We start from the raw sequence: 10,595 nt of genomic DNA, 5'->3' as shown, positions 1-10,595 counted from the left end.
GATGTTCAGACACGGCTTCTTCTTTGCGCTTTAATCTGCATTTGTGGATGACACAGCAAACTGCATTCACAGCGATTTCTAGAAGTGGTCCTGAGCCCATGCAGGGATTTCTATGTTTTTAATGCAGTGCTACCTGAGGGCCTGAAGATCACAAGCATCCAACACTATTTTTCCCTTGTTTCTCTGTGATACCCTTTCTTGTTGCCAGTTAACCTAATCAATTAAAAACCAGTTCCTCCAGCGATTCTTTTTATAACACTTACTTTTTTAGTCTTTTGTTGCCCAGCTTTTTTGTTACCATCAAATTCAAAATGAGCTAATATTTGTCATAAGAGTAAAATGTTTTATTGTGAATAAAATGTGGATTCAAGAGATTTTCAAATCATTTATTTGGATTTTACAGAGCATCTCAACTTTTTTGGAATTGGAGTTTTATTGTGATAAATAATGCAAATTATAGGGATTAAATTCAATATGCAGTGTAACCGGCTGTCTTCTTACTAGTAGAAAAGCCTTTTTGCTCCGTGTGAAAATACTAAACACATCGTTATGCTATCTGTAGCCTGATGCTTTGTGTACTGCTCCAACAATGAAGTCATAGTGACCTCCAGTGGTAGAAAACCAAACTAAAAACTCCTTCTCCAAAATTAAACTTTAAACTCTTAAAAAAACCAAAGTGAGTGTTGCCTTGATTGCGACAAACTTTAATGTTTTAGCATATTGGACTCCCTACAAGAAAATACAATTCACACAAAATAGAATGCAACTACATGTATAACTAAATAAAATAAAATACAAATATCAGTCAAAAAAGCCAGAACCATGTTGGATAGAATTGTTATTTTCATATGCAGTACTTTATATTTTGCAGTCTGGCTATGCTCTGGGAGCTGTTCACCTTTGTATGTACGTACATGAAGCCAAACAGAGGCAGGGAAAGCAGCAGCACTGACACAACGCAGGGTACAGAACATGCAGACATCAGCTGATGTGTGCTGGCATGGAGAGCTTGAATTTCCTGTCTGCCTGCAAGACCAAACCACTTAATGAGTAAGCGGGGCATTCTCATCTTGTGCAAGTATCACATTCTTTCCTGGGCAGAAGTGCCCTGTTTCTTATTTTCGCCTCATATTTCTCCCAAATTTAGCTTCTTAGTTTTTATCTGAGGTCAGCTCTTTTTTAAATCTCGAGTAGTGGCTGCGTGTCATATAAAAACAAAGAAGCCCTGTGAGCTAAATTGTCTTACGGTGGTTTTGTTGTACCTAAAAATAACATGTATTGTTTGAAAACAAACTCTTTGGCAGCTTCTAGATAAGGAAGTGCTTCATGTTTGGCAATGAAATACAGTCTGTTAATTAAAAGCATTAAAATGAATGCTTTTTGTTGTTATTTTGGATTAAAATTAATATTTTGTTTGCATTTTCAAAGCATTCGTAAGCACAGTGTTGAAAGCATAGTGAGCCCGTTTGTCCTTGTGGGGAGCACTAGCCTTCCTCTCAGCGCAGTTTGAAACTGTATATATTAACACGCTGAGTTGGTTTGAGAACATGTCCTCTGCTGATGCTCTCTGAGTCACTTCCACCCTCCATGACAGACTGCCAACAGATGCAACTTAATGCCTGTGTGCGTGTGTGTGTTCCAAGTCCTATTTATAAACAGGCCCCTTCCTTATCAGACATGCATATGCAAAATCAACACACATAAAACCATCTTCACATAAAACACAGCTCTTAAAACAGGACTAAACACCCCTTAAGGCTTGCAGTATGTTTTGATGATATTGCTAATGTCAGAATACATGCCGCTCTCCACCGAGTGAGATGAGATTTCCTTACCTCTGCATTGGAAGACTAAACCACTGCATGCGTAAGCAAGACATCCCAGTCTTCTGCAGGTATCATATGCTTTCCTGGTTGAAACTCCCCAGAATTTCCTTTTGTTATACTTGTTCTTTTTCTTTATAACCAGTTTCTTAACTAGCTACAGTTAAAAGATAGTCGAGTACATAATTAAGATGCTGTATTTGTACTTTAAATTGAATATTTCAGTTTTTTGCTAGCCTATAGATCAAAATCGGAACCTTTATTCTCATTATGCCAAAAGCAAAATGAAATTATAAGCTATCCTATTTGGAGCAAAGAAAGAAATCCAACTATCTTCACAAAAATAAAAGAGAGAAAGACAACGTGTGTGTTTTAGAAGATATAAATTACCACAGTATCCATTCTATCTTTACAATACCTTCGCTAATTCTCTGTTTCAGTTAAGTAAAATCTTAAAAGTAGCCATTGTCATTTCTTTCCTTCTTACTTCATGCACCACTGTTGTCTTCAGAGGGTTAATCTGAAACGTTCCCTTAAAGCCACACTATATGCAGTAACCACTGCAGCCCCTTGACCACAAAATATATTCAGACAGTTAAAGGGTAAAACGGAAAGCAAGGAAATCAGTAAATGGGCTCAGCAACTCTAAAGTTTCATAACACTGGCTAACATTAGCCACCATAAGCTGGTGTTGACACCAAAAGTGTCAGGTTGTGGCTGTAAAGAATGATACCATTAAAAGTGGGTTTTACTGCTTATGAGTTCAACTTATTCTTTGTAAGACTTTGTAAAGCAGTTTTATACTTTTTATCAAGAGTCACAAGTCGTACTTTTACCAAAAGGTTAACAAAAGCTAGCAAAGCTAAGTAGAATATTGTGCAATGGTTGCAGATATCTCCCAGTATACATCATCATCACTAATATCTATGAAGCTGAACATGTTGAATGCATATAAAATGGTAAGTTTTTGTCATTCTGTTCAACAGCACTTGTTTTAATTCAGACTCTTCTGGTCTACTGCCCTGTTCACCTCTAGTTACAAGCGCCTTAATCTGTGATGAAACATGAGCGCATGGGGGTGACCAGTGTCAGAGAAAGACGATCACGTTGGTAGCCTGGGATGACTCGAATACTTTCCACCATTAGGGTTTACGTTCCCCAGTTTGGAGCTGTGTGTGGGAGCAGGGAAACGGAGGCAACAAAGGTACAGCGAGTCAGGCAGAGGATATGAGTTCATTTTAGCAAATCTTACAGCTTACTTGTGAGGATTAATTGTGCCTGTATTTACATACTAATAGAGAGAATTATGTCAGACAAACACAATGGCCAAGCTTCCCAAAGGAAACCATTCAGCAACAAGAACATCAAGAAGCTCCGCACTATTAGCATGGTGTGCAACCTGGCAAGCAGCTGGCAGCAATGGGTGACAGAGAATGAGAACAAGCAGGCCAGCGAGCCAAGCGGCTGGGCTCCGTCTTCACTGGGTGGACCAGAGGAACCCAAAAAGAAGTGGGTTCCCAAGAAGCCTCCACCCATTCGAACGCAGCAAACAGAAGCTTCTAAAGGTCTCGCGGCTCCACAAACAACAACATCAAACACTGGTGAGGTTAAGACATCGGATGAGCCACCAACGGCGTCTTTCATCAAGACGAAGCAAGTGGTGAAGACAGTGACCAGCAGCGCTCAGGAGAAGGGCGCAGGTATCGGGCTCCTGACAGAAAAAATCAAGAGGGAGCATCTCCCATCAGATGAGGAGATTGACAGACTGCTAAAGAAGAAAAGCTCGCCCACCCGTCGGAGGAAGTGCTCCAACATGGTGTCATCGCTGACCAAGAGCTGGAAGCAGGTGGAGAATGAGCAGAAGCTTGTTAAAGAAGGAGGAGATCCAAGAGAGGGATTCACCTGTGGGCGTAAAGAGGACAGTGGGCCCCTCGAGGCAGATGTAGAGGGGCTGGAAGTAGAGGAAGCTAAAACACGCAGAACAAGCTTTTCAGAAGAAGCAGAGAAAAACAACTGTGAAGAAGACTCTGAGACAGCAGTGAGAATAAAAAGATCCTCAGTTCCAATGTAAGTAGTGCCACTGTGCTTCATTTTGCATTCAGAGTTTAGTTTTCTAAAAGAAAAAATGTTAAAGGAAGTATAAAATGTTCACCAAATTAACTTCCATCCAACAAATTCTAAAAACTCAAAAACTCTTTACTTCTTTTCAATATTTAAGAAATAGAGAATCAATCAACAGCCACTTACTGTTATTTACACACCCTTTAGTTATACAGGTAACGTTCTCATTGAGATTAAACATTTCTTTTTCAAGTCAGACCTGGCCAAGAGCATGGGCGTAACTTTGTGCTGAACACTGGGGGGGGTCAAGATCTCTGTCTAAATAAATAAATCTGGGTAAATTCCCAGATGATTAAACATGCAACTATTTTGCTGATAATAACTTAAATGAGTAAAGAAAATCAACAGCCGGGGGGGGGGGGTTATATTGGTTGGGTCTGATTATTGGGGGGTCATAACCCCCCTAACCCCCCCTGGAAATTACGCCCCTGGCCAAGAGAGCAGCAGAAATTATAACCAATATAACAATAAAAACCAGTACTGAGTGTCTTGTTCATTTTGTATTGACTTGTGTCACTTGACATGCTTCACAGCTACAAAAAAGAAGCTGAGGATGCCAACAAGATCAACACGTTGTCCAAGAAATATAGCACCGTGGGAAATCTCAAGAGCCGCTGGCAGAATTGGGCCTCTGAGCACACAGATAATCAGAAACTCAACCCCTTCAGTGAATACTTTGATTATGACTATTCCATGTCCCTCCGCCTCCAGAAAGGTCAGGAGGGTTACGGACGTCCAAAGGAGGGTAGTAAGACGGCAGAAAGGGCCAAACGTGCGGAGAAGCATATCCACCGTGAAATAGACGACCTGTGCTATGTGATCAGGACTATGGCAGATCCGGACCCAGATGGAAAGACCCGGGTCACATTTGGAGAACTGTTTGACAGATATGTTCGGATCTCTGACAAGGTGGTGGGGATTCTGATGAGAGCCAGGAAACATGGGAAAGTGGAGTTTGAAGGCGAGATGCTGTGGCAAGGCCAGGATGATGGAGTTATTATTACTCTGCTGGTGTGATATTAACACCTGGGTCAAAGTTGTTCTTGAAATCCTCTTACAGCTTCTTTGCTTGCACACTGGAATTTGAACCTGAAATAACCCCCGTCATTGTCAGACAGTGCTAAGAGGAGGATTTAAAATGCAGTTTGACCCAGGACTACTCGGTGGACACTTGCAGAACAATATCAAAAGGATACAGGCTGAGCTCGGCGGATGTGTGTCTCTACGGATTATCCAAAGAATACTTTTGCTGCTATTTTGGTAGATACTTGACGACTCTTTCTGTCAGTGTTTGAGCTGTAGCTGTCTTGCTCAGTGTTTTGAGAAATCTGCAGAGACTTAAAAGCTTTAAATCACAAGCGCTGAAGAGATAAAGTGTTGCGGTTTTGGTTCCTTAAAATCCATTCAGAGTACCTTGCAGATTATCACAAGTGTCTCTTTTTCACTTCATGGTTTATGTTAATGAGATACTTGAGTATGTGTTAACGTACCAAATAATCAGCAGCTTTGCAGTATTCTGTACACTAATTCAAACATGGCTTGGGTTTCACTGCCTGAATACATGCAGCTCAGCTTTCATTGCGCTACACCAGACACAATGCAGTGGAACGCCACAGTACTTTAAAACACCGTGGCCTTTTAGACCACAGCTCTTTGAAATGGTACCGAAGGTTGACCAAGACTGAAGGGAAAACGGGAAAACTCATTAAATTGGAGAAATCCACTTCATGAAAACCACCTGGCCAATACTGTGTAGGTCGTAAGTGACAGCTAATAGTCTTTAAGTCATTTCCACAAGACAGCTGTGGCTGCCTTGTGGGTTTTTTGCACTAAGACATGGCAGAAAACCTCCTGTGGGTTGCAGCAAAGGGTCTACTTTGATCAGGCTGTTGCTTGGGATCATTCTACAATCTGGGGAGTTCTGAGGCCTGGTCAGCACTTTGTCCTCTTTTAGTTTGTTGCTCGAGGATGTACTGGTACAAGATCACATTAGAACAGGATCATCAGTGTTAATCGCTTCAACTGTCAGTGGCTTTACAGGAGTGCACAGCAGTAAAGTATGAATAAGTCAAAATAAAAGGGCTGTAATGAACAAAATTAGGATTCCTAATCATACAGTAGCCTATGATGACTTGCTGTATTCTGTGTTTTGTGATGCTTTCTGTCATGGGATTAAAAATAAAAAAGAAATGATAAAAATAAATGTCTGGATATGTTTACCAGTTAATCACTTACTAAACTGGGGGCTGGACCGGCCTCCGGGAGCACCTGGACATTGTCTGATTGCCTGAGGGTCGTTTTGGGCTGCAGTGAACATTCAGCTTCATCAGTAAGCAATTTACAGACTGAGCAGAGTCTGAGGATTACAAGCGACTCTCTCAGAGACAGACTGTGCACTTTCCTTTTGCAGTCTCCCTCCATCACACAGGTGATGCACACCAAAGACACGCATATAAGAAGCCCCACCACCCTCCCTCTCGCTAAGGCAGGTAATATAAAGCAGGTAATGTTAGACACCTCAATCGGCCATTAAAAAACACCACCTAAAACACTAATCCAGTCTTTAAGTCTGACATCATTAGCTGTGTCTGGGCCCGAACTACTGTCTAAATTCTTTCATCTGTAATAAAATGATCAGCGTTACTGCTCTACCAGGTGTAAAAATTAATTTTAACATCCATGAAAACAGAATTGATGATATTTAACGGCGTTAGAAGTTAGCAGGGAGTTAGCTTGCTAGTTTCCATCTAAATATAATACAGCATGTTCTGACTGAGGGATTTCTGAAACAAATTAAGACGTACAGCTCTGCTATCACTTCCAACATAAACGAAGACAGAAAACTAAACAGCAGTGATGTTTGTAGGGTTACTGAAGTTGGGCTAGCTGGTATATAATGATGTGCTATGTGACACAGCTATGTTAGCATAATATAAACGGTGAAGCTGGAGGATGAACGCTAACTTTTTTTTCCACTCGATAAAGTTAACGTGAGGATTCCCAATGGTTAGGGACCATGGCAGGATGCTGTAAACGGACCAAAATTCAGTCAGGAGATAATCCATCCACAATACGCGGTTAGTCATTAATATAGTGCTGAATGGGCTGAGCTGTAGTTACATCGTAAGGTTTTAAAAACTGAGCTTCAAAATGAATAGTCGATATAAAAACCGAGAGAGGCCGACAGTGATCACTGACTGTTTTTAGGGGCTTGTAGATTAAATAGAACAACATACAAAGCATTAAAACATGTTAAAAACGCAACAGCCTTATTAAACACAGAGTACTTTGGGTTCATCGCGTCATCACTTAAAGACCAGATAGTCTGCTGTCTGAATGTGTGACAGATAGATAGATAGATGCATTTTAAGTTGAAACTTAAAGGCTTAAAGAAACTTAAAGTTCTTAGTCTGTATTAGTATGAGTATTAATAGACTTGCATTTTAAGTGTTATAAAATTACACAGAATGTTTGTCAACAAGGCAGACATGCTCTTTTGCTACTCTCATCAGAAAAAGTCCATTACACCTTTCCATTCTGTTGTAAAAGTTGAATTTAAATATGCTCATAAATAGTAAATGAACCAAAAACCACAAGAAACAATGATGGATGACAAAGTAGCACAAAAAATGAACAAATAAAATGTGCAGTAGTGATCGGCGGCTGCTAAGGTGACACACACATTCCTGGCGAACATTCCTGAGGAACATTCCTGGCGAACATTCCTGAGGAACATTCCTGGCGAACATGCTTTAACAGAAAATACCACCCATCATTTGTATGTTGAAGCACTAAAGGGACTATAAATGAACCAGTAGATATGGTAGGCTGCTTCTTGCTGTAAACTGGAGCGTGTAGCCGCACAGTTTTGCCTAAACTTAGATGCACGCTTGAGTATTCGTGTCTTCATCTTTTTGACCTAAACAACCAAGCAGACAGGTGAGACCATTTTTACTATAATTACAATCAACACCAATTTTAAATAATTCTTATATAATTAAATAATAATTGAATAATTCTTTCATATGTTTGTGTTCGCAGGATGCTTTTCGTTGCTGTCGTTGCGCTTCTTGCAGCTTGTAAGTGTACACTTACTCCTGTAAGTGGCTATGAGGTGTATCTGATATTTCAGCATTCAATTATGTGTTTTTAAAGCATTTTAGGCATTTACAATTAAGTGACAAACAATAACAATAAACTGTGCACTGTGTTCACAAAGTATGATCTGCTTTATCACTGTCAAAGAGATTCAGCTGTGTCATGACGTCTCTGTTTTTTCCTCCTTGCAGTCCAGCCTCACTACTTTTTCTCACCTTCTGTCGGGTCAGGAGGTGGCACCTCATTTGCTATCACTGGAGAAGATAGGATCACAGCTGTAAGGGTCTGGGATACCTACAGTGGCCACATCAAAGGGTGAATATAAAAAATAAAATAAAATCTAATCTTGTGGTATTGCTTTCATTCAAAATTAGCACAAAAGAGATCGATCTATTGATCTACTGGTGATTAGAATGCAGTATATTAACCACCAGCCATTACCTTATATTATCTTTGTCTCTTTCTCATTTATTTATCAGCATTCAGTTCCGCTATGGCTTCGTCTGGTCTTCCATTGCTGGTTTCTCATATGGCGACTTACATGAGCTTGATCTGTTTGATGATGAAGCCATCATCCAGATCTCTGGGAAATATGCCCACTATGTGCAGTCAATAGTGTTCAACACCAACATGGGCCGCTCCCTGTTTGCAGGCCAGCCTGCCGGTACTGCTTTCAACATGTATCCTGAAAACAGTCAGGCCGAGCTGCGCTTCGTCAGTGGCCGTGTGCATGGAGGAATCACTTCACTTGGAGCACACTGGGCTGTTTTTGATCCAAACTACAACCACACTGCACACTGAGGAGAGTAGCAGAGAAGTTTATTGTCTTTGTCTGGGTATTAATGCTCCTCAGAAAGATGTTAAGTTTCTACGTAAATGGAAATGTTGGCCTTTTAATTTGTGTTTTCAGGACTATTTGAAGTATCAACATACAAATATTCTGTAATTACTGTTTTTCCTTCTTTGCCTAATAAAGTAATAAAGATCGTGATAACTGTATATCAGATTGTGTAACTGTATAATGACTTGTGCATAAATCATACCATTACAGCTCTGTAAATCTGTGATCTACATTTTTTGCCATTTTTATTTGATTGATTATTTATCTAGTAAGAAATGTGCATGATAATTATCTAAGGTATATACAGTAATCTCAAAGATAGCAAATCTCACTACATGCAAACTCAATGTGATTAATGCAAAAGGTTCAGGACACCTTAAGGTGAAGCAAACAGTAAACAAGAAACAAGATTAGACAATTTGGTGAGATCTGGTTATATCTTAACAAACTGTCCATGTAAGGAAAAGGAAATCTTTTCGTTTCCTATAAACTGGTTTTATGTAAGTTAAGGGCATCACTTCAAAATGACTTGTATTCCTTTTTGCAGTTGCTTATTGTGACAGACAGTTCAGTGAAACAGCAACAATGAAACAAATTTGATTAGTCCGATTTAAACGTGACCAAGAATGCATAACAGTCAGATACCGAAGCTTTTTTTCAACATTCACACTATATAAAAAAATAAATCTTTGACTGTTAGATGAGCAAAACTAATATTTAACACATATGCAATTAACATAGTGGATACTTTATGTTTACTATTTCTTCAAAAACCCTGTTAATTACATGTGCTAACAGTCTCAAGCCAGTGATGCTGGTGTTCCAGCAGAATCCTAGTCATACTAAACCTGGGCCTTGGTGTTTTCTGGGTTGTTCCCAAACATCCTAGCCAATTTCATCTGGGGGTGACAGTTTGGATCTTCTGTTAGACCTTTGCAAAGTGGTGACACATCCAAATAACTTGTTTGTACTGATCATTGTGGAATCTGCAGTTGCTTACAATTTGCTTGAAGAGACCTTCCCAACTTGCTTTAATCTACAATTCTCCTTCTTAGATCTTCACTGAGTTTGTGGGTCTTCACCATTACTCTGAGTACTGGTCAATCCAGTGAGTGCTGTCAAACAAATCATTTTTATGCTGACAAAAAGAAACTCCCAGCTGCAGACAGTAATGATCACTAATGAGAAATATTTCTCGGTCTTGTCAAGTTAAGAGACATTGAGGAACCTTCACCTTCCTCTTATTAAAAGCTTTAAGTGAGAGTAAGTATGTATTTGATTATCTTAGTTGGCAGGTGGATGACACCTGAAAAAAAGAAAATGTTTATTTGAGTATATTTGACCTTATGCTATGCCTCGTGACTTTTTTCTTGAAGAAACATCATTACATGATTACAGGCATGAAGGTGTAACACAGGGAAATAAAAACTACACACATATTTACTTCATTCTTACGGGAAGGTATGCTGTATCTGCCCTGCAACCAGGCTGAACAAACCAGAAAACAAAAGAAACACGGCTGAGAGATACTCCAGCAGGCATACCTGTTTGAGCTGATGTGTGATAATAACATGCAGACTTCCTCATCATGTCAAACGCCATCTGACATAGATCCTGTTGGCACCATAAATAGTCTCTCTGGGCAGGTGAGATACATTGCATGAGATACTTGACTTTGATTATCCAGTTCTATCCAACTCGCCATTCTTGCA

The 10,595-nt window shown here is 39.8% G+C and overlaps 2 protein-coding genes across 3 annotated transcripts; both read left to right on the top strand.

The window, feature by feature from the left end:
* The first annotated feature begins 1,851 nt into the window (after positions 1-1,851).
* On the top strand, positions 1,852-5,319 carry abrab (actin binding Rho activating protein b). Of its 2 annotated transcripts, XM_031738123.2 has the most exons (4): positions 1,852-1,894; positions 2,860-3,027; positions 3,122-3,890; positions 4,478-5,319. In XM_031738123.2, exons 3-4 carry the CDS (start codon positions 3,130-3,132, stop codon positions 4,959-4,961), a joined length of 1,245 nt encoding a protein of 414 aa, XP_031593983.1. In that variant the 5' UTR covers positions 1,852-1,894; positions 2,860-3,027; positions 3,122-3,129; the 3' UTR covers positions 4,962-5,319. The 2 variants fall into 2 exon arrangements, with proteins under 2 accessions (XP_031593983.1, XP_039461915.1); XM_039605981.1 differs by having other exon boundaries at positions 2,860-3,890.
* Positions 5,320-7,759: 2,440 nt separating this feature from the next.
* LOC116318935 (zymogen granule membrane protein 16-like) lies at positions 7,760-9,096 on the top strand. Its single transcript, XM_031738122.2, has 4 exons — positions 7,760-7,883; positions 7,986-8,023; positions 8,234-8,357; positions 8,522-9,096. Exons 2-4 carry the CDS (start codon positions 7,987-7,989, stop codon positions 8,841-8,843), a joined length of 483 nt encoding a protein of 160 aa, XP_031593982.2. The 5' UTR covers positions 7,760-7,883; position 7,986; the 3' UTR covers positions 8,844-9,096.
* The last annotated feature ends 1,499 nt before the right edge of the window (positions 9,097-10,595 follow it).

The sequence above is a fragment of the Oreochromis aureus genome, linkage group 22, assembly GCF_013358895.1.
Source record: "Oreochromis aureus strain Israel breed Guangdong linkage group 22, ZZ_aureus, whole genome shotgun sequence".
In the NCBI taxonomy this organism is placed as follows: Eukaryota; Metazoa; Chordata; class Actinopteri; order Cichliformes; family Cichlidae; genus Oreochromis; species Oreochromis aureus.
Note: the sequence above shows the minus strand (reverse complement) of the source record. Positions and strands in the feature narration are given on the sequence as shown.

Excerpts from the sequence above, each read along its gene's own strand:
- abrab (XM_031738123.2), top strand. The coding sequence starts at position 3,130 with ATGTCAGACAAACACAATGGCCAAGCTTCCCAAAGGAAACCATTCAGC. Across the intron at positions 3,891-4,477 it reads AAAAGATCCTCAGTTCCAAT|CTACAAAAAAGAAGCTGAGG; the intron begins GTAAGTAGTGCC and ends CATGCTTCACAG.
- LOC116318935 (XM_031738122.2), top strand. The coding sequence starts at position 7,987 with ATGCTTTTCGTTGCTGTCGTTGCGCTTCTTGCAGCTT. Across the intron at positions 8,024-8,233 it reads CGTTGCGCTTCTTGCAGCTT|TCCAGCCTCACTACTTTTTC; the intron begins GTAAGTGTACAC and ends TCCTCCTTGCAG. Across the intron at positions 8,358-8,521 it reads TACAGTGGCCACATCAAAGG|CATTCAGTTCCGCTATGGCT; the intron begins GTGAATATAAAA and ends TTTATTTATCAG.